We start from the raw sequence: 22,737 nt of genomic DNA, 5'->3' as shown, positions 1-22,737 counted from the left end.
TTAATATTGGGGGCTGGCACTGGGGGGGTTGGATGAGGTGGGGCTGGGGTCAGTGGCTGGTGCTGGGGGGTAGTGGAGGGATGGGGGCTCTAGGGGTTACAGATGGCTCTGGGGGCCAAAGCTTTTGGTGGACTGATAACAAAATATGAATATGCAAATAAAATGTTACCAGTCCACCAAAAGTTTGTAAATGGGTTTGCTTGTCCCTGGTATAAAAAAGGCTGGGAACCACTGGCTTAAAGCACTTGCCCTAGCTCCAGAGACAGCTCTTAACTGCATCAGAGCTTGCCCTGCTCCCAGCTTTACCTTTTGGGCAGGGAGTTTGTTTATAAACAGAGGGAAGCAGAGTGATTAAGATAACAAAAGGCTTGTCATTCAAGTAATTGAAGGATCCTTAGATGTACATGAATGAATAGTGGTATAATCCATGGATCTGCATTTGAACCTATTCAATTTACTCCTAAAAGATCCTGGAAAAGTGGTAAACAGTGAAATGGCAAAATTTGCAAATTATACAAAATTACTCAAAATATTAAGTCCAAAGCTGACTGCAGAGATTTACAAAGGAGTCTCACTGAACTGAGTTGTTGGGCAACACAAGGGTAGATGGAATTTATTGTTGATGTATGCAGAGTAAAGCAAGTGGAAAAATATAATCCCAATTATACATACAAAAATGATGGAGTGTAAAATAGCTGTTACCACTCAAGAAAGAGATCTTGGAATCATTATTGATAGTTCCCTGAAAACATCTGCTCAGTCTTCAGTAGCAATAAAAAATCTAATAGAATATTTGGAATTGTTAGGAAAGAAATAGATGATAAAGCAGAAAATATAATATTGTCTTGATGTAAAGTCATGGTATGCCCACATCTTGAATACTGCATGCAGATCTGGTCGTCCCAATTAATTAAATATATTGATGATTTGGAACAGGGATGTACAAAAGAGTTTAAATAGTCAGCTGGTTAAATGACTAAAATATTAGTCATTTGAACAGTTAGCCGTGTGCTTAGCCTCTGCCTCTCTGACACAACTTGGGTGGATAGGGATGTTAGATGCTGTGTAATTGAATAATTGTATAACCACATTACATTTTAGCAGTTACATAACTATTTGATAGTCCCTAGGGGCAAGGCTGGCAGCCAGTGATACAGAGGCAGTAGTGTGGGGCAGCAGCAGCTCCTGCCCACAGTGGGCTAAGCTTCCTGGGGACAGAGGCTGCACCAGCATCCCACAGAGGAGTCTCTGTCCTCAGTGAGCCAGGGTCCACCGCAAACAGAAGCCACTCCATGGCACCAACCCTGTTCACAGGGGGGTTGTTACGCTTAAAAGAAGTACACGGGATTTTTTTCAAGGGTATAAGGCAACACACCGCATTTATTGATAATATAACAAAATAGCATATGCATTCATACACACACATACACGCATGCCTTGCTGATGGAATAGTTACCAGTCTGTTGCTCGGCTCAACCTATTGGCCAGAGAGGTTGGGTGCAAGGAAGGAGCCAGGTTCTTGTCAGTCTGGACTGATGCTCCATAGACTTAGCAGGACAGAATCTGAAGAACCATACAAGACACCTCATTCTTTATAGGATTTTTCTTCCATGCGAGTCTATGCATTTTGCTTTGTCAGGCCTTAGTCAGTTGTTGAGCATCACAAATCAGTTTTTCTGCGACATATGTTTTATCTGGAGGTTGTTTTGACAGTCATCTGATATCAGTATGCTGATGACCCCTCCTGGGTGTTGTCTTCTGGCAAAATTTGTTATTGGCTCCCTATCAAGGGGTGCTTGCCACTAACTTCAGGGCTCATCAATCTGCCTAGATCCAGTTTGCGTCTTCAGTGTGCTTTAGCTTAGTTGATAATTATTTGGTGTTTCTGAGTCTCCAGCCCCTCCTCTGACCATTTGGGTGTGCAGTGGCTTTCACACTTATCTCTCCTAAAACATTCTCTCTCTCATTCACACAAATAATACATTTACACAATTTTAGCATGGGACAAAAGGGTACTTCTGGTCACTTTAACAAAGTTACAAAGTCTTTCAATATTAAACTTCTTTCTATTACAAGGCTTTCTCTAATACTGACATCACTATGCATTACATTATTTTATCCCTTCACTTTAATATCAGAACATGCTAACATCAAACAGAGCTGGAGATAAGTTAACAAAGCTGCCTGGCGTGTCTGAGGCCTACATCTTGTGTTTAAGTTTAATCCAAACCTTATGCTATAACATACATTCATTATAACCTACACAATTATTACCTACACAATTACAAGGCTACAAGGTGCAAGCTCCCTGCAGACAGAAGCTGCTCCAGGGCAGCTTCCCTGGCCTTAAGCAGCAAGATGGGGCCAGGCAGCTCTGCACAGCCGGCACGTGCGGAGAGCTGTCTTGGAAGCCAGCTCCCCACACGTTTTGGCTTCCACCTGTCCCCCCTCACCCTCCATGTTGCTGCCGCTGATACAGTGTTTGTGGGGAGCTGGCTTAAAAGCTGGCTCCTCATGGCACTGGCTCCTGTCTCCCCCTACCCTTGCTGCCTCTGATCCAGCAGGGGTTAGAGCCCGCCTGTCCCACAAAATGAAACTGGGAAGCATTCCAGTAAGCCTAATGCTTACCAGGTAACTGGTTAATGGTTAACCTTTTACATCCCTAATTTGGAAAAAGAATAGGGCAACAAATAATTAGGAGTAATGAACAGCTTCGAAGTGAGGAGAAATTAAAGACTGGCCTTTTCATCTTGGAAAAGAAATGACTAAAGTATGATGGCATGGCTGTGTCTAGACTGGCAAGTTTTTCCGCAAAATCATCTGATTTTGCAGAAAAACTTGCTAGCTGTCTACACTGGCCGCTTGAATTTCCGGAAAAGCACTGATGATCTCATGTAAGATCGTCAGTGCTTTTCTGGAAATACTATGCTGCTCCCGTTTGGGCAAAAGTCTTTTTCCGAAAGACTTTTGGCCAGTGTAAACAGCACAGTAGTGTTTTCCGCAAAAAAGCCCCGATCACGAAAATGGCGATCGGGGCTTTTTTGCGGAAAACCGCGTCTAGATTGGCCACGGATGCTTTTCCGCAAAAAGTGCTTTTGCGGAAAAGCATCCTGCCAATCTAGACGTGCTTTTCCGAAAATGCTTTTAACGGAAAACTTTTCCGTTAAAAACATTTTCGGAAAATCATGCCAGTGTAGACGTAGCCCATATGTTTAGAGGTTGAGTACTATCTTTCAGGGATATATCCTCCAATTCCTCTCTATCCCTCCTCACCATTCCTCTTCAGTAGTCTTTTGGGGATAACCTTAAGAACAGCCAAGACTAGGAGATTTTTATCTTTTTTTTTTTTAACTAGTAAACTAAATCCCCAGGAAGAATTTGAATTTGGACTAAGGATGTAAAGGGTTACCCAATAAGCATTACCTTACCGGCATGCTTACTGGGGTAACCAATTAACTGGTGCCTGGTTGGGCTGGAGCCTGTAGCGAGGGGCAGCAGCTGCAGACAGGGGGCTGCTCCAGCCCAGCTGGGCCCACTGCCCTGCAGGGCTGCTCCAGTTGCCCCCCCCATCCTCCCACATGCAACATGGCATGCCAGCTCACTGGTTTAATAGTTTAATAGGTTAACACTGTAAATGGGTTTTTACATCCCTAATTTGGACTTCATGTATTGTGTAGATTACGTTTTTAGAGCAGGTTTGGAAAGGCATCTGGTTACTCTTGCCCGATATCTTTCTTTTTTCCGTTGCAATGGTAAGAAATTACTTAAAACTTTTCTTCGTGTATGGAGTACTTACTTTATATATTATTATTGACATAGGAGCTTGGAGTGAAAATATATTGGATTATTTTCTGAATACTAACCAGATTAAAACCAAAGATGGAGCAGAAATCATCTGGTACCATGCAGCAAACAATAAGTCACAAATGAAAGAAGCAATTCAAAGTAAGTACTCTTTGTGTATTTTTGACAAGGACCAAAACCCCAAATAAATAATCTTATGCCGAATGAAAATTTTACACAGAGAAAATTTATAAATTCACCCTCTTTATCAGTGGAAGAGAGATAGGCCCAGTGGTTGCTCTCCTTCAGGTAACAATTATTTTCACTGAGCTTGATAACAAACAAAAGTATTTTTATGTAGAATAAAAAGTAACATTTAAGTGATTACAAGTGAAAACAGACAGATCAAAGTAAGTTACTAAACCAAAATAAACTAAACACACCTGCTGTGACTTCTATACCATGCACTCCATTCCAACCATTTGGGTTGATTAGTGCTTACCACACCTTTTATCCTTTTTATATACCAAAGTGTGTATTCAGCTATAGGTTTTCCTTTTTCTTAAGTAAAGTGTTCCAGTTAAAGTGCTCCTCCAAATTGTTTAAATCTTACCATTCACAGGTGGCCATTAATTGTGTGCTCCTTACTTCTGGGTGGCTAACTTGAAACCCTATGGTTTGACTTGTGGAAGTGTTGCACATTCACAACTGTAACTGAAGTACATGAATGCTGTGCTTTGAACATATAAATCCTTGCTACTATGAAAAATCAGATCTTAGGCATCTCAAATTGGACACCCAGCATTGGTGGACACTTTTGACTTAATTTATCTCTACCTCAGCTCTGCACTTTAAAGTGTGTGTAATCCACCTCTGTCACTTGACAGGAGTGTTAAGATAAATCAGTTAATGTTTGTGAAGCATTTGGATTTTGTAGTGATGAGTCCTGTAGAAAAGCCCATATTCAGAGTACAGTTGGATAGTGTGAAGTAAATAAAGACTAGGGTCACATGTAGCACAATGGGGATATAGCTAAATATTGAATAGCTGTTCATCAAGGCTGTGTCTAGATTGCACCTCTTTTCTGTAAAAGGGATGCAAATTAGACACAGCGCAATTGCAAATGAAGCGGGGATTTAAATCTTCCCCGCTTCATTTGCATAAACATGGCTGCCGCTTTTTTCCGGCTCGGGGCTTCGCCGGCAAAAAGCGCCAGTCTAGACGGGGATCTTTCGGAAAATAAAGCCTTTTCCAAAAGATCTCTTATTCCTGATTTTAAGAGGAATAAGGGATCTTTCGGAAAAGGCTTTATTTTCCGAAAGATCCCCGTCTAGACTGGCGCTTTTTGCCGACGAAGCCCCGAGCCGGAAAAAAGCGGCAGCCATGTTTATGCAAACAAAGCGGGGAAGATTTAAATCCCTGCTTCATTTGCAATTGTGCTGTGTCTAATTTGCATCCCTTTTACGGAAAAGAGGTGCAATCTAGACACAGCCCAAGTGAGCACCATCAGTCCTGTGCACTGAATATGGAAAAAATAATACGTAATCATATAATTAAACACTATCATAATGCATACGTAGAAAGAGGTTGAATTAAGATTGCATAGGCAATCTTAATACTGGCATTTCCTAACTTTGGAGTGCTTGACTTTGTAACCTTATAATGTTCTTTTAATGTAGTTTTTTGTGAGTAATATGTAATGTACAAACACAAAATCTGCAAAGTTAGACCTGGACATGTCATCATATTAATGTTTTAAATAAACAGGTGCTGCTCATATGGTAGAAGCAGATATTCTTCTTTGTGGTGAGGAAGAAGGAAATGGTGAACCAATCATGGCTCATCCTCCTGAAACAAACAGTGACAACACATTACAGGAGTGGCTAAATGAGATTGTAAACACTAAAAAAGGCATTAAGCTGGATTTTAAGAGGTATGTAAAAAGATTCACAAGGACTCTGCATTATTGTTATTTATTAATAGTAGGGCAAACTTCTGTTTACAGAACATTTATTAACTTTATTAGGGGGCTACGCCCTATGCTCACTGAGCGGGATGCTACGGGAAAAGGGGATGTTGGGTGCAGGGTAGCTGTGCAAAGACACCCCCACCCTACTTTGGCCAGGAAGGATGCTGCAGTAGCTGGGAAGGGGTTAGGCGGACAGAGGACGAGGGGTGCTGCCGGAGGTGGGTAAGGGAAGGGGCTGGCGCGGTGCATGGGGTGGGGAATGTAGCAGAGACCAGGCAGGCACAGGATGGGGCTGGCAGGAAGCAGCAAGAGGGGGGCACTGCAGGGACCAGGCACAGGGAGGGGCAGGAGATGGAGGCTTGCCCCTTAAAAGGTGTATGTACTTGGGGGGCTGGAAAAGGGTCTTTGACAGGGAGCCTACCCAGGGACTGTTACCTTGAATTCTCCTAGCTGCAAGTGAAGTCTTTTGTAGATGTGCTTTGAATATTTAATATGTTATCAGAAAGTTTAGTGCTCTAAAAAAATCAGACCAATGCCATCAGAATTGTTTTACTTTGACAAAACATTAAATAACTGGCGTGAGTCATTGTAACATCTCGTATAAAACAAAAGGAAGTGAAAGATGCCATACAAACATTAAAAACGGGAAAAGATGCAGGTGAGCACCAAGTCACTGGGAAAATACAGAAAATTTGTGATAAGACAGATCATAAAATCAACAAACTTTTCAGTAAAATTTGAGACCAACAACGAGGTTGCAGAACAACGAGGAAAAAGGCATTGTAGTCAAAATACAAAAAAAAAAAAAAAAAAAAGTGACCTAAAATGATTGCTATAACTGGTGAGATGTTATACTCCTTTCAGTGACAGGTAAAGTCTTTTGCAGTATCTTTAAAGCAGACTACAGTATTTCTGGAAGAATTCAGTGTCCAAAATTTAAATAGTCTACTCTCAGTATTTTAAAGTTTTGCATATTTTAGTTGTAAAAATAACACATAATCAGACCAGTTTAATTTATTTTGGTAATGTATTTCAAAAAATCTGTCAGCAAGTATGTCTGTAATAATACAGAAAATAAAAAAAATTCAAGAAGTATTTTTTGACTAATAGATTTCATATTCGGCATATTAATATAGTATTTTGAGTAATAATTCATTTAAACTACAATACGGGAATATATATTTCTCATACCACTCAGAAATAGTACAAAAGGTTGAGGGGAGTCCAGAAGTAAGAGAGGCGCATATGGACAGGCAAGTAATTGCTGGGAAGGAGTCTGGATGAGAGCCTGGAGGGTTGTTGGGTGTGGGTGGGAGAAATATGGAATTTTTTTTGGGGGGGGAGGTTTGTTACAGAGCCTCTTCTATGCAGATCCTGTGTAATGCCTAGCTTCTCTCATTCAGTCGGGCACATTTGCTGCTGTTCCCATGTATCCCTGTGCAACCGCCTCCCTCATCCCCATGTATCCTTGCACCACTATTCCCATTCAGCCCTCACCCCAATCTCTCTCCCCAACTAGCCCTTCTGAACATTAGTCTGTGAGATCATCCAGCAGACCCATGTGTCCCATGCTGTCCATCCTCCCATGTCCCAGGCCTCCTGACCTGGCACCAAGAGCAGGACACTACGAAGAACACAACCTCTTTTCTTTCCTGTCTGTAGCTGGGGCTGCTCTGATGCTCTCTGTTCTGGCAGCACAGCAGCCTCTGGTGGTCCAAAGAAATTCTGCTGCAGTTATGCATTTTCTTCAGAGAAAAAAAAATTCTTCACAGGAATGAATTCTGTATGTGCATAGTGGCACAGAATTCTCCCAAAAATACTAAAAGAAACAGCTAATGTAAAGCTAAGGGAAGAGCAGATTGAATTTTGACTGAGAAGATCATGTGTAGTCCAGATTTTCACCCTAGATTAATTGAAGAGGGCACCGAATGGCAAAAACCATTAATCATTCTACCATTTAACTGCATTTGACGGTTTCTATTGTGATTCACTCTGGAACATTTTGTCAGGAATCGTGACCTGCAGCAGAGCTCATCTCTGGGTAACCTGATTAGTACAGCTGGTCTGCAGCAGGTAGCCTGATTAGCCACAGTGCCTGGCTGCAAGGGCCAGCAGACTCACCACCACCACCAGCAGTTTGCTGCTATTTAGTGCTCATGTATATGTACCTGTTCCTGTGTTAGGGTACGTATAGACTACAGGCTTTTGTCGACAGAAGTTTTGACTAGACTACATCAAGCAGATAGACAAAACTATTTGCTTTGTCGACAGAGAGTGTCCAGACTGCAGGACACTCTGTCGACAGAAGAAAGTACCCGGAACTGCTTCTTCCAGGTCACAGGGGCAGCATGTACTTCCTGGTGCTGCTGCCTGCCCTTTGCAGAGAAACGTGCTAAAAGGAACTCCCCCTCCCCCCCGACTAGCCGTTGCTCTGCTGCTGCAGCTGCCTTGCTTATCTCCTAGAGGGACAGCAAAGTTTCTGTAATGCTTGCTTGGAGTGCCCTGCTTCCTGGCACAGCACAGCAGTGGGGGTTTTTTTTTTGGGGGGGGGGGGAGGTTTTTCCAAACCTTTGTTTGCCATGGAGCGAGAGCTTCCCCTGGGCAGGCGCTGGCCCCGCTCCACGGTGCTTCAAATGCTGCTGCAACTGCATGAGACTTTCATGCTGTTAATGCCTGGTCCGGATGCTGAACCCAGACTGGAGCCGCTCCTTCAGAATGCAGCAGCACTGTTCCTGCCTCCGAACTTTTTCCTGGAGAGGCAATTTTGGAGGATGGAAACAAGTATGGACTGGTGGGACTGGCTCGTAATGGAGCAGTGGGATGATCAGGCTTGGCTCCGAAACGTCAAGATGCAGAAGTCCACCTTCCTGGAGCTCTGCAACTGGCTTGCCCCCACCCTGAAATGACAGGATACCCACCTGCGCCCTGCCATCCCGCTGGACAAGAGGGTAGCTATTACCCTCTGGAAGCTGGCCGCTCCTGATAGCTACCGGTCAGTGGGACACCAGTTTGGTGTGGGGAGATCTACTGTTGGTGCTTTATTGATGGAGGTAAGTCCCTTGGGTCGAAGGGGGTGCAGTCCGTAAGGGGACTGTAACAGAAAAAGGGTGGGTGGGGGGCAATGGAGGGGAGGTGGTGGAGGGCTCCTGTGCCTTACACCATCATACTATTGGGAGCAATCACTGGAGGGGGAGGGATACTGGGGCTTTGGGGGGGGGACGGTCTCCCAAGGACTTGGGCAACCCCTCTTACTTCATATTCTGTGTGTGTTTGTATGTGTTTATTTCTGCAGGTGGTGAGGGCCATCAACTCTCAGCTGCTGAATCGGATTGTCCACCTTGGAGACCTAGACACCATCATGGCCGGTTTTGCAGGGCTAGGATTCCCAAACTGCGGAGGAGCGCTTGATGGAACACACATTCCCATCTGTGCACCACTCCATCGAGCCGCCCGGTATATCAACAGAAAAGGGTACTTTTCTATTGTGCTGCAGGCCCTGGTTGACCACCATGGACTATTTATGGACCTTTGTGTGGGGTGGTCAAGCCGGGCACATGATGCTTGGATCTTCCGCAATTCGCACCTGTACGAAAGGCTGCAGACAGGAACCTTCTTCCCACAGCGAACCTTTGCTATTCGGGATGGAGAGATGCCGGTCTGCATTGTGGCCTATGCAGCGTACCCTCATGCCCTGGCTTATGAAGCCATACACAGGGCATCTGACCCCTAGCAGGGAAGTGTTTAACGCGCACCTGACACGCACTTTTACAGGTGGAATGCACATTTGGCCGGCTGAAGGGAAGGTTTAGGTGTCTGCTAACTTGCCTTGACATGGGGGAACACAATATCCCAGAGGTGGTGGCAGCATGTTGCATCCTCCACAACCTGATGGAGAGCAAAGGGGAGGCCTTCCTCCCAGGTTGGGGGCCAATGGCTGAAGTGAAGGAGAGGCGGTTTGCTCAGCCTCAGACAGCTGCCGTTTGCCAAGCCCATCAGGTGTGGGTTCGCATCCGGGAGGCTCTGCGTGAACGCTTCTCAGCTGGAGCCCAGTGACTCCCCAGGGTATCCCCAATGGGGTCTGTGGCCCTGGGCCCCCCTGTCCCAAAACCTTTCCTCCCATAATCCATCCCTGCATCAGCCTCCAAGCAGTTAAGACACACACATCATGTTAAATATGAAAAATATAATGTTTATTAACAAGTAAAGTTAGAATTCGGAACTGTTATAAAACATAGTATTGTTCAACAACTGTTAAAAAATAAACTTTTTTTGGAACTATTAACCTGTGGTAGGAGGGGGGATTTCAACCTGGAGGGAGGGAGGAAGGGCAGACAACTTAAGGGTAATGGCGGTATCGCCTGGGCTGCAAGACTTTGCCACCTCTTGTCCGTGGACCCTGCCGTCCTCGGGCTCGAGTTGGGGCTGAAAATGACTCTGCTCTAGCCGGGGAGGAGGAAGGGGGGTCAGAGGGGGCTGGAGCTGGATGGGCAGGAGGAGTCCCCAGGGGGAGAGGACCTGGCACACCCAGGGCCTCCCGGACGGTGGCACACATTGCGCTCCACTGCTGGAGGAAGTCCTCAAGCAGGCGAGTATGCCAGTGAGCCTCCTCCCTGGGTCTTTCAGCCATGGTCTCCTGCATTTTGGCCATAGTCCCCTCAATGTTCTCCATCACCTCCACATGCCTCCGCAAGAGGTCATTATAGGCCCTCCAATGCCTGCAGGTGCTGTGGAACCGGGTGAGTGGTGGCACAGGTGTCGCTCGGCGGTCAGCAGCAGCAGGTCCGGCTGTGGAGGAGAAGAGGGAGAACCGATCAGTGTTAGCAATTCACACACAAGTCCTTACAACAAGGGATGTGAATGTTGTTACTGGTAGGCCACATCTGGCCCTGCCAGCCACCTCGGCTGCACAGGGCCCCCGTTGTGGCTAGGACAATGTCCACCTCCACTCCCTACATCCCCCCCTCCACCGTGGCTGTCCAGGACAGATCAGTGTGCAGGACAGGGGCCTGCAGCACCTTGGATCTCCCATGGCCTCCACCCACATACCCAACACCTGTCCGCCTGCTTGCACATGCACAGAGAGATGCAAGCTGTCCAGGAGGACCAAGATGTGAACATTGCTCTGCATCCTTTCTGCTCCCACCTCCCCTGTTCTGTGTCTGTGACCCTGACTGCACTCCTCTGATGTTCCTTCACCAGCGTCAGAGGATGCTTGCGAGGCTTGCTGGGTCTCTGGGACAGGCTGCAGAGTCAGGGTCAGGGTGTCCTCTGTCTGCTCCTCCTCCACATCTTCCCTGGGAACCTCCTGCCGGCTCTGCTGCACCCGTGTGTGCAACCCTGTCTCCACGAGCACCGGTGCAGACGTAGGTTCCTGGCCTCCCGGGATGCGGTCCAGTTCATTATAATAGGCTCAGTGCACCGGGGCTGCACCTGATGCTGACCTCTGTTCTCGGGCCTTCGTGTATCCCTGCCGAAGCTCTTTGACTTTCGCCCGAACTTGTTGCAGTGTCCTTGGGTGGTGCTCTTTATCAGCCAGCCCCTGAGCCATGTGGTTGTAGATGTTGGTGTTCCTGCGCCGGGTGTGCAGGGCCTGGACCGCTTCCTCCTCCCCCCACAGTTCGAGCAGTGTCAGGACCTCTGGCCCTGATGAGGCTGGGGCTCTCTTTTCTCGGCTGTGGGCACAAGGGCTGGCTCCCTCGAAGGTCCTTGGGGGGCCTCGTGGCTCTGGAGCTGCACACATGGCCACATGCAAGTGAAGCTGGGAGAGCTGTGTGCTGACAGGCTTCCTCTGTGGCCAGCTTCCTGTCACAATGCCTGCCAGGGATGTCTGTGCCTTTAAAACATGGCTACAGACAGGAACAAGAAGAGGTTTTTCCTGAAGAAGGGCTGTCCAGCAGGGGGTTTCCTTGGAGGTATTTTTCTGTTGATAAAAGACCCCCGCGTCCAGACTGCCCTTTTTGTCCACAGAACTCTGTCGACAAAGGCGTTATGCCTCGTAAAATGAGGTTTACCCGCGTCGACAAAACTACTGAGTTCTGTTGACGTTATGCGGTAGCGTAGACACAGGTATAGTTTTGTCGACAAAAGTCCACTTTTGTCGACCAAACCCTGTAGTCTAGACACACCCTTACTGTGTTTCTGCTCCCCTGTCTTTCCTCTGTTCTGCTGCTGCCTTGGACCCCTTCTTGCCTGTTATCCCATTCCTGACTTCCAGCTTGAACTATGTATCATGCCCCCCCATGTTTTATGAAAACTGGCTCATGAATATGCATAACTCAAAGATGCTTTATGCAGAACAGGTGTTAAATCATTATAACATATCATTTTTAACTTTAAAATCTGCGGAAAAACTTGCTAGCTGACTACACTGGCCGCTTGAATTTCCGCAAGAACACTGACGATCTCATGTAAGATTGTCAGTGTTCTTGTGGAAATACTATGCTGCTCCCGTTCGGGCAAAAGCCCTCTTGCGCAAATGCTTTTGCGCAAGAGGGCCAGTGTAGACCCTGGCAGTATTGTTTTGCGCAGTATTGTTTTGCACAAAAAAGCCCCGATCGCGAAAATGGTGATCGGGGCTTTCTTGCGCAAAACCGCGTCTAGATTGCTTTTGCGGAAAAGCGTCCGTGCAAATCTAGATGCTCTTTTCTACAAATGCTTTTAACGGAAAAACATTTCCGTTAAAAGCATTTGCGGAAAATCATGTCAGTCTAGACATAGCCTACTTGTTTTTAAAGTTTATCCTGAACAGATTAACTCAGCTACCCCTCTGAAGCTGATAAATGAAGAAAACATTGAAACCTTTTTGTGCTGGACATAAATTAATATTTTATTTTACTTAAAATGAAGTTTGAGTTAGAGTCAAAATGCTTTATTTAATAATTTAAATTAAACCATTCTCTCTAGCTGCAACACTAGAAAAATGGCTCAGGTGAAATGTAATTAATGGTGAGTTATAATTAGCAACTGGTGGTCCATGGAGAAGTTTGCATTGGCCTGTGGACCCCCTGGCTCAATAAGGTTGAGAATCACTGAAATAGAGGTACCCTTAGTCTCTCCCCCAGAGATGACCTCCCCATGCTCTCTGTTCCTCCAAAAGAGCCCACAGAGAGATCGGGTCTGTTACCATAGTGGTGAAATCACTGTCACTTAGGTGTGGATGATGGGCAGACTTTTTGTGAGTCTTCCTCATCTAAGCAGTTTATGATTTTTTAAATGTGTTAAGATGCCAGATGAAGACACTTGGTGCATCCATAGAGATGCAGGATGTATTGTCTCTCTCCAGAGAGGGTTGTGTCATGGTGAAAAAGCCCTTTGTGAGCTATGTGAAGAGGTGAGATGTTTTGACTTCCAACTTCAGAGGAATTTGTTCTGTCTTTGGGCTGCACATTGCCTAGACTTGAGTGGACTTAGCTGGGACAACACATTTCTGAGTTATTCTGACACAAAGTGAAATTTGTGCTGAAGACTCCACATTCAGTGAGAGAAAACACTGTTGTCAGAAGTAAATTCAAAGTTTCTCCAAATATCTTGAAAGATCATCTCTGCCAGGCACTGGGGCTTTGACTGATTGGTCCCTTATATTTTTGAAGGATGACTAAATATTGCCTGGATCTTCTTGGGTAATATCAACAGATTGCTTTGTACCCAATCCTAGCTTAAAATTAAATAGGATAAGGCGCTTTGGAAGCAGGTCGGGAAGTGGTCTCATTTGGCAATTATTATTAGCTGTTATTTACATAATATAGGCATTGCCATCATGGTATTGACATATACATTTCTCAGTAGCTTTATATATAAAATAACCCAGCCCCATTGATCTCCATGGGCAATATACCTTTCAACCAGTGGTAGTGAGGGTTAGTGACCTGGTCTTCTCCACGCTGTAATTGTCATGGTTCAGTATTGTCATTCTGACTTGTGGAAATTGAGGACATTTGATAATTTTGCAGTAACTTCAAAAAATGCAGTTGCAATACATCTCATTGGGGATGTAAAATCCCATTAATCAGTTAACTGGTTAATGTTAGGTCACACTGGGGCTGCCACTGGCTCCCAGCCCCTTCCGGAGCTGCCCTTGTCCATAGCAAGCTGGAGTTCCCAGGGAGAGAGGCTGCTCTGGATACTGGCGCAGTTCGTGCCTGTGGGGCCCCTGAGTTCCCCAGAGACAGGGGCTGATCTGGATGAGCACAACCCCTGTTGGCAGCAGGCCCTCTGTGACCCTGGAGCAGCCCCCTTCCTGAAGTAGGTGGGGATTTGCTCCAGCCCCCTCTGATTACCAGTTAATTGGAACCAGTAGGCAACATCCATTAAGAGGACTATGGAAGTTGTCCCATGAAATTGTGGGATAGTTCTGGATGATTCCCAGACTCTTGAGTCAAATGGGGCTGCATCTACACTGCAGAGTAATAGGTCTTAGATCTTGGATCTCATCTTGAATCGAGGTTTGACCGATAGCATTGCACTGTCATGGGACCCTAGGTCTGGACCCTGGGTTAATGCAATTGCAGTGTAGTTGCATGGGGGGCTTCTGTGGGGTCCAAATCCATCCCTATAGGCAGAGGATGGTGGGAGGAGTTCTTGGGGGGGGGGGTCACATGGCACCCTTAACTTCTGGTCATGTGTTCATCTTGACTCCGGAAATACTTTCCTAGGGGTAGGACTTCCTGTGCCAGATCGGTGAGGTGTAAGGGGCAAGGGGGGTGGCCAATGGTTTCAGGGGGTGTGGCCAAGGTGTCCCTAATTTTGGTTCAGAAAATATGGTCACTGTACCCAGAGGGCAGGAAGATAGGTATCGGCATAATCAGTACACCGGCTGACAGTTCCAAGAGGACCTGTGTGATCCAACCCATCACACTGTGGCTTTGCTTCTGATTGCTAGCTACATACTATGGATGTAATAGGATAACCGTATATACGGTTAACCGATAATCCTGGTTACACACAGGCTTCCAGTCTGCCCCACTCTTGGGGGGCTGGCTGTAATCCGTTGCTGCTGGCTCTATGTCCTGCTGGGAGAGTAACCTGAGAGATGCTGCTCTTTTGGACAGTAGTTCTTTGGATACAGTTGTTCAAATATTGGAGAGATATACTGGAACCTTTTGTATATTTCTCCTGTTGGTTATTTCTGTAATCTTTGCCAGCAGTGTGATTGATCATGTAGTTCCACTTTTTATATGCTGGCTTTGGACACTGGGCATAATTGAGGCAGATTCCCACTCTGTTCAGGAAGGGTTTGGGTGTTTTTTAAAATATACCTACTATTTAAGTAATAAAAACATGCTGTTATATATACTCAGTTCACTTAAGAGGAGTTGTTTTAGATCTTTAATGGATATAGTTTTCTTTCTTGGTTAATATTTTAGCTTTTTTTCTGCTTGCATATAACGTGCTTTCATTAGGAATCAATAGGATACTTTCCTTTTGCTTAGATAAGTTTCTTATACATTGAGCTGTCTATAGTACAGCTGCTACAGTGCTGCACTTGCTGTAATGTCGATGCTTTCTAGATCAACTGAAGGATTTTTTTTTCTGTAGTTGTAATTAATCCACCTCACCAAGAGATAGTAGCTAGGCTTACAGAAGAGTTCTTCACATAATGCTTATCTCCATCTTCCACTTGTAAAATTTTCGCACAAGAACATTCATGCTTTTTCCCTTGCTGCCCCTCCTATTTGGGAGATGGTCCTGGTAAGCATCCACAAAAATCAACTCCTTCTGAAAATACCTCCTTAAAACCCTCCTTTGCCGACAAAGCTCCGTGTGAAAAAAAAGCGGCAACCATTTTTATGCTAATGAAGCGGGGGAGATTTAAATCCCCGCTTCATTAGCAATTGCGATACGTCTAATTTACATCCCTTTTACGAAAAAGGGATGTAGTCTAGACGTAGCCATTGATTGTACTTATACTCCAGTAAATTCCAATACTGTATTGGCAATTTTTTGTTTGATTTGTTAAAATTGAGAAGCCAAAACAAAAAAGTAGTTCTGTTGATACGTGTTTTAGTAGTTAAATCCCTGGATTGTCTTTGCTCATTTAAAGTGCTGTCATATGGGTAGAAATTGGGTAAATACTGCATTTTATTAATATCGGCAGAACTGACTTAAATGGCACCTGCGTCTTGTGTAGTCTTGCCTTAATTTTTATATTCATGCCCGTCAGTGTGAAAAGCTATTCGCATATATATTTGCATGTATATGCAACCACACTTAGGCTATGTCTAGACTGCAAGCCTCTTTCGAAAGAGGCTCTTTCGAAAGATACTTTCGAAAGAGCCTCTTTCGAAAGAGAGCGTCTAGACTGCACGCGGAATTTCGAAAAAGCAAGCCGCTTTTTCGAAAGAAAGCACCCAGTGAGTCTGGATGCTCTCTTTCTAAAAAGCCTGTTTGCTTTCAAGAACGCCTTCTTTCGAAAGAGCACTTTCGAAAGAAGGCGTTCTTCCTCGTGGAATTAGGTTTACCACCGTCGAAAGAAAAGCCGCATTCTTTCGATTTAATTTTGAAAGAATGCGGCTGCAGTCTAGACGCAGGTGAAGTTTTTTCGAAAAAAGGCTACTTTTTTCGAAAAAACCCCTGAGTCTAGACACAGCCTTAAGGTGCAGCCCTCGCCATATACTGTGAGTATAATTGTGGTCCCTGGGCCTTTCAGAGTTGAGTAGCCCTTCCCTAGAACTCTCAGTGAGAATGAAGTATTTAATAATCCATATCATGCAACAGTTCAGTATAAGATTTACCCACATGAGGTTTGTAATTTAGATATGAATGGGATGAGGCTTTATAAATGAGGTCCCTGGCAGCTGATTAACAGCATTGCCTAAACTAACCCAAGTTTCAATAGAGTATGTATGTATCGTATTTTTTTTGTCATATCACTAGAAATCTGTGCATTTATCTTTATAGTTTAGCAGCAGTTCAGCCATCTATGAGGCTTCTTGAAGGCATAAAGTTGCATCTGAAGCGACCTGTCTGGATTAATGCAGACATACTACCCGGACCTAACGGAAGTAATGCTGTTGTGGATGCAAAAACATTTCTAGACACTGTAACTTCATTCTTCCCAGATGTGACCTTATCTTTGGGCTGGACAACTGGATGGCACCCTCATCAATGCAATAAAGGTAAATATGGAAGATGTACACGCTACAAGGCTTAGTTTTCTCATTTGCCTCAATAACATGCAAATTGTTTTGTCTTCAGTGTTAGTTTTTAAAAACCGTAATTCATATAAATAGACTAACAGACAATTTTACTAAATGTATGTCATTTTGCAATTTATTTTGTATAGAGGTGGAAAATATGGTTTATGAATGTGTATAGATCCACTGTATTTCTATTGCTGAAGTTCACTATTTATTTATTTGACCTTCAGGGTTTTTATAGTGCTGAGGTCAATCCTTTCAGCTGTCAATATTCAGTCTCAGTTTGGACAAAACTCCCACTGAATTACTGCAAGATCAAGCCCTTAGTTATGAATGTTCCAAGAAATTAATCCTGGTTTAGACTTCTGCAATATTTTGGAATAATGAGATGGTGCTAAACATAGTTCAAACAAGGTCCTAGTATATGACCTGCTTTCTAATTGTTTTAATTTTGTGAATCTAAATACTTTGCAAGGGTTTTGTAAATCAGGTCATGTTCACTCCAGCATTCCAATTATCCATGAAATTTAAAAAAGTGAAAACAAATCTGACTATCTAAGGAAGTGTAAGACAAGTTTAAGTATTTAATTACAGTTCATTTTATGCATACTGATACTACTAAGACAGGAGATTTTGTTTCACTCTTACCTCACTTTGTAATGAATATAAAAAAATAGTTGATCTTCTATGTATGCATCTGTTTATTTTCACACCAAATGACCTTTCCTTCAAAGATAGTAGGAAGCCTTTTTTATAAGCTGACAAATGGAAACTGAAGGCTTATGATGTGTGCACTTATAAAAACCAGCAAAACCAATACTGAGCAGCCTAAGACACCAAAGATAACATTTAATTCGGCCAATTTAACACAGGTGTACGGGATAGGTAAAACATAACTAGTACTGGACACAGATTCTAACGGATTGTTTCTGCTTTTGTGGAGATATATGATTATCGTGTAACTTCCTTTTCAGAAGTGGCATAATATGTTAGAAAGAGGAATGTTACAGTGAGATAAGGTGACAGTTAACTATGTATTGCCCTTGCCAGTAGCCTAGGTTGGTTTTTATCTTCCTGTAATCCAGTAAACATCACATCCTGTTGTGATGTTTAGGCAGGAGCAGCTATTTATGCTTGAGTAACAAGACTGTTTGATACTTCTCTCTCCCACTCTCTGCAGCACAGCATCCCAGAGTGCATTGCCCCAAGAGGTGATGTTGGTACTTTACCTGGACATTTAATTCCTTCCTTGGGCACTATGGGATATCAACCCAGATTTTTTCCCTCAGGCTACGTGTACACTGCAGCTTTTGTTGGCAGAGACAATGCAAATGAAGCAGTAATTAGCATTTCTCTCAATCTCATTTGCATAGTCTCTTCCGATCTGTTTTGTGGAAGAGGTTTTTGCGCAAAAAAGTAGTGTAGATGGGGCCATTCTGCACAAAAAAAACCTTTTGCACAAGAACCCTTATTCCTCAAAAAAGCAAGTATAGAGGATCTTGCACAAAAGGATTTTTCTGCGCTGTCTACACTGCATTTTCCACAAAATGTATCAGATGAGACTATGCAAATGAGAGTGCGAGAAATGCTAATGAGCACTTCATTTGCATTGTCTCTACTGATAAAGACTGCAGTGTAGACGTAGCCTCAGAGTACCTTGTTCAAACAAAAGAGCAGTGTGATAGTTGTGAAGACACAAACACAGTGGATGATGCATGGCTGTTTGTGCAAAATGTGATTGTATGGATATACTGCAACTAGATATTTGAAGTGGTTATTACCTACATATTACATCACACTTTCCCCAAAATGTTTACAAACACTGATGCATCTTCACCAGTGACAGCAACAGTGAAACCACTGATGTAAACAAGATGCTGCTGGCCTCTAGTGTTTTTACCATTGTGATGTTATAGGTGGTACAAATAACAATGCCTGTAGTTAAGGTTACTTTACGCTTTCCATTATAACGTTTTCACCTGATCTATAATTTTGACATACTTCAGCCATTCAAGCTGAACTTTTCTGTGCTGGGTTTCTGCCTCAGGAAGATTTATTTTTTGAGGGAGGAGTTTTAACCGTAATGCTCAACTAGTATCTCTGTGCTTTGAAACATAAACTTGAACTTTGGGACAGGGATGACTTGCAAATCACTGGTTGCACATGTTTAATAGAGATATGTTAGAGTTTGGCTTTCAAGTTCTGCAAAGATTCTATCTGCATTAAGTGTGTGCCATCTACACTGCCTGGGAGGATAGGAGTAGTAGGAGGGACAGGGGATTGGCAGGAGCCAGGGGGATAGCACTGGGGTACAGAGGCAGGAAGTGCAAATAAGAATAGAAGTAAAGGTGTGGAAGGATGATGGAGGGGAAATGGGTCTGTAATCACTGACCCTACAGACCCTAGAATTAACTCCGTTATCTTGAGTCTCCATATTCATTTTCTGTGCAATCTGCTGGCAAAGTGTGTCTCCTTTTCCCTCAAGTGGCAGGTCCACATAGCTTTCTGCTGTTACCAGTTACTCACCTCCAGTGGCAGAGGACTATGCTGTGGATCTAAATGTCCCAACCTTCCTGCTAAGCCATATTGAGAGATCAGTCTTGTTTCATATGATAATAAAAACGTAAATTGAAAAATAAGCACTGGAAATTATATCTCAAAAACTATATTAAAAATGAATTATCTTTGCAAATCCAAGCCCTCAGAAGCTAGGAAATGGCAAAATTAGGATTGTATATGCACAATGGACATACACATTATGACAGGGGTTCACAAATTACCTACTCAATGAGACCCACGGACTGCATTTTATCTTTTAAGGATCCACCATTAATCCTCCTCCTTGTTCCCTTTCTCAGCCCGTCAGCTCCCTGTTCCCACCCCCCCATGCAACCTATCCCCGTCCCCAGATCTTCTGCTTAGATCCCCCTTTCTGTTGCTCTTTCAGCCTTGCCTCTTTCTGCAGCTCCAGATGGCTCCTCTCTTTCTGTGGCAGGGCTGTAATAGCTACCAGGCTGCTGTCTATCTGCTGGCCCTGGCCACTTGCTCAGCCTTACTGCTGCCCATATCCCAAGGGCAGGCAAGAATTTTCACAGGGCGGCCACTTAGTATATTTTAGTACGTGGGCAGAGGTCAGCTCCACCTCTGGAAGGGGCGGGGCATATGGTAGAAGGGGCTGGGCTGGGGACTAGTCTCCCCCGCCCCCCCGAGTAGTCTGGGGTTGGAGTCTTTGAAGTAAAAACAGACCAAAGGGCTTGCAGATCCTGGCCCAGCTGCTACTACATTGTCTGGCAGCTGCCCAGGGTTGCTGCAGTTATTTAAAGGGCTCACACCTCCATCCCCTGCTGGGGTAGCACCATAACCGGTGAGCCCTTTAAATAGCTGCAGCAACTTTGGGTGGCTCCCAGGTAACATGGTAGCAGCGGTGCTGGGAGCTGGAAGCTGTTTAAATAGCAACAATGAAAAAAGGCTTTTGACTCCAGCCCCTGCTGGGGTAGTGCCACGACCAGGATCTATGAGCCATTTAAATAAGATCCTGCTGCCTGAGCCACGGCCTGAAAATTGGGTGGCACAGTTAGCAGGATATAAATAGAAAGTGGCCAGATGCAGTCTGCGGCCTAGATCAAAATGTTAAGGGGGCCAGATCCAGTTCCCAGGCTGAATTTTGCCCAGCCCTGCCATATCCTGTTGTCCACTAGAAGTGAGCCAGGGATCTGGGCAGTGGTAGCCCAGATGAAGTGGCTGGAGTAAGCAAGCAAACAGCTTCCTATCCCTGCCCTGTGTGTGCCCACAAGTTCTCAATTTACTTCTTCTTCCTTTCTCCCCTCCCCCGCAAGTGCTCTCCCTTCCCTTGGGCTCCAGACAGCGGCAACATGGAGCTTTGTGCAGGACAGTCTGCTGACTGCACTTTTCTGGCCCTTGCTACTTCCTTCCCTCTTTTGCCTGATTTCAGCTTCCTAAGAGAAGTGTGGGTGTGGGTGGAATGCTTATGGGCATGTGCAGCATACCGAGACCCTTCCTGCGACCCTATGGTGATTTGGGACCCTTCATCCACTTTATTATGATTCAGTCTTTGATTATATTTGTAAGTCTCACTGGCATACATCAGGGTAGTTAACACTACTGCTCGATAGACTTTAAGCTTTGTAGCAAGGCTTATTCCACGGCGGTCCCACACTTTGGTCAGCAGTCTGCCGAATGCAGAGCTTGCCTTGGCGACTCCGCAGTTGACCTCGATGTCAATTGTCACTGAGTGGGAGAGGGTGCTGCCAAGATATGTAAATTGGTCCACTGCTTGCAGCTTTTGTCCCTTCACTGTGATGGTGGGCACTTGATGTTTAGCTTTCGGAGCTGGCTGGTGCATCACTTCGGTTTTCTTTTTGTTGATGAGAAGGCTGAAGTTGTCGCATGCTGCTGCGAATTTGTCCATGCTGGCTTGCATTTCCTGCTCTGATCCAGCATTCAGGGTGCAGTCATCAGCAAAAAGGAGATCTCGTAGCACAGTCTCCTTTATCTTGGTGACAGCCTGGAGTCTTCGCAGGTTAAACAGTTTCCCATCGGTCCTGTATCTCAGTCTAATTCCCAAGGAACTGTTCTGAAAGGCGTCTGACAGCACGGCTGAAAACATCATGCTGAACAAGGTCGGTGCCAGCACACACCCTTGCTTGACGCCGTTTGTGACGGGAAAGGCCTCTGAAGCTTCTCCATCATCCAGAACACGAGCTGTCATGCCTTCGTGGAACTGACGTACCATCAAGATGAATCTGTCAGGGCACCCAAACTTCGACATGATGCGCCACAGACCTTCGCGACTGACAGTGTCAAAAGCCTTGGTGATATCCACGAAGATGGTGTACAGTTCACGATTCTGCTCTTGACACTTCTCTTGGAGCTGTCAGGCTGCAAAGATCATATCCACCGTGCCACGCTCTTTGCGGAAACCGCACTGTGTCTCGGGTAATAAACCCTGTTCCAGGTGGTCAATCAGACGATTCAGCAACACTCGTGCAAGGATCTTACCTGCGATGGAAAGCAGTGATATTCCTCTATGATTATCGCAAACTTGTCGATTTCCTTTCCTCTTGTAGAGGTGTACGATGGACGCGTCTTTCAGTTCCTGAGGAATAGATCCTTGATTCCAGAAGGACTGGAACAGCTGAGTGAGTTTGTCGACAAGCACTGCACCACCACCCTTATAGACTTCCACTGGGATCGCATCAGATCCTGGGGCCTTGCCACTGGACAGCTGGCTGATGGCCTGTAAGGTTTCAGTCTCTGATGGTGAGACATCCATGCTGTGGTTGATATCCGCCTGGGGCATTCTATCAATTGCCTCGTTATTGATGGAAGATGGGCAGTTCAGTACGGATTGGAAGTGCTCAGCCCAACGCTGTAAAATCAGAGTCTTCTCAGTAATGAGAGTTGCACCATCTGACTTCTGAGGATCCGGTGGCAGGATAAGGTGCCAGACACAGACGTCCTTTCTAGAGCAGGTCTGCCGTCAGTTTACACCCTGCTGATGAAAGCTCAGACACGCTGGGCAGGCCATGTTGCAAGGATGTCAGATCATCGCATCCCTAAACAGCTCTTCTATGGTGAGCTGTTTCAAGGGAAGCGATTGCACGGGGGACAGAAGAAGCGATACAAAGATACGCTTAAAGCCTCTCTCAAGTCCCTGGATATTGACACCACCTCCTGGGAGACCCTGGCACAAGACTGATCAACATGGCACACGCTGATCTACCAAGGCTGTCAAACATCTGAAGCCAGAAGGACAGCCATAGCACAAGAGAAGCGAGCACTCCGTAAAGCCAGAGTTGCAAAAGCTGCAACTGTGGTGCCCACACATGT

The 22,737-nt window shown here is 45.0% G+C and overlaps 1 protein-coding gene across 5 annotated transcripts in view; it reads left to right on the top strand.

Moving 5' to 3' along the window:
- Window positions 1-22,737, top strand: part of FAM151B (family with sequence similarity 151 member B) — a 67,249-nt gene that overhangs the window by 10,561 nt on the left and 33,951 nt on the right. For all 5 annotated transcript variants that reach the window (XM_075932223.2, XM_075932224.2, XM_075932225.2 and 2 more), the window contains exons 2-4: window positions 3,820-3,945; window positions 5,551-5,716; window positions 16,649-16,866. In XM_075932223.2, the coding sequence (XP_075788338.2) occupies window positions 3,927-3,945; window positions 5,551-5,716; window positions 16,649-16,866 (403 nt within the window). In that variant the 5' untranslated portion in view covers window positions 3,820-3,926. The remainder of the gene's footprint in view (window positions 1-3,819; window positions 3,946-5,550; window positions 5,717-16,648; window positions 16,867-22,737) is intronic.

The sequence above is a fragment of the Pelodiscus sinensis genome, chromosome 6 (genome assembly GCF_052426305.1).
Source record: "Pelodiscus sinensis isolate ZL-2025 chromosome 6, ASM5242630v1, whole genome shotgun sequence".
In the NCBI taxonomy this organism is placed as follows: Eukaryota; Metazoa; Chordata; order Testudines; family Trionychidae; genus Pelodiscus; species Pelodiscus sinensis.
Note: the sequence above shows the minus strand (reverse complement) of the source record. Positions and strands in the feature narration are given on the sequence as shown.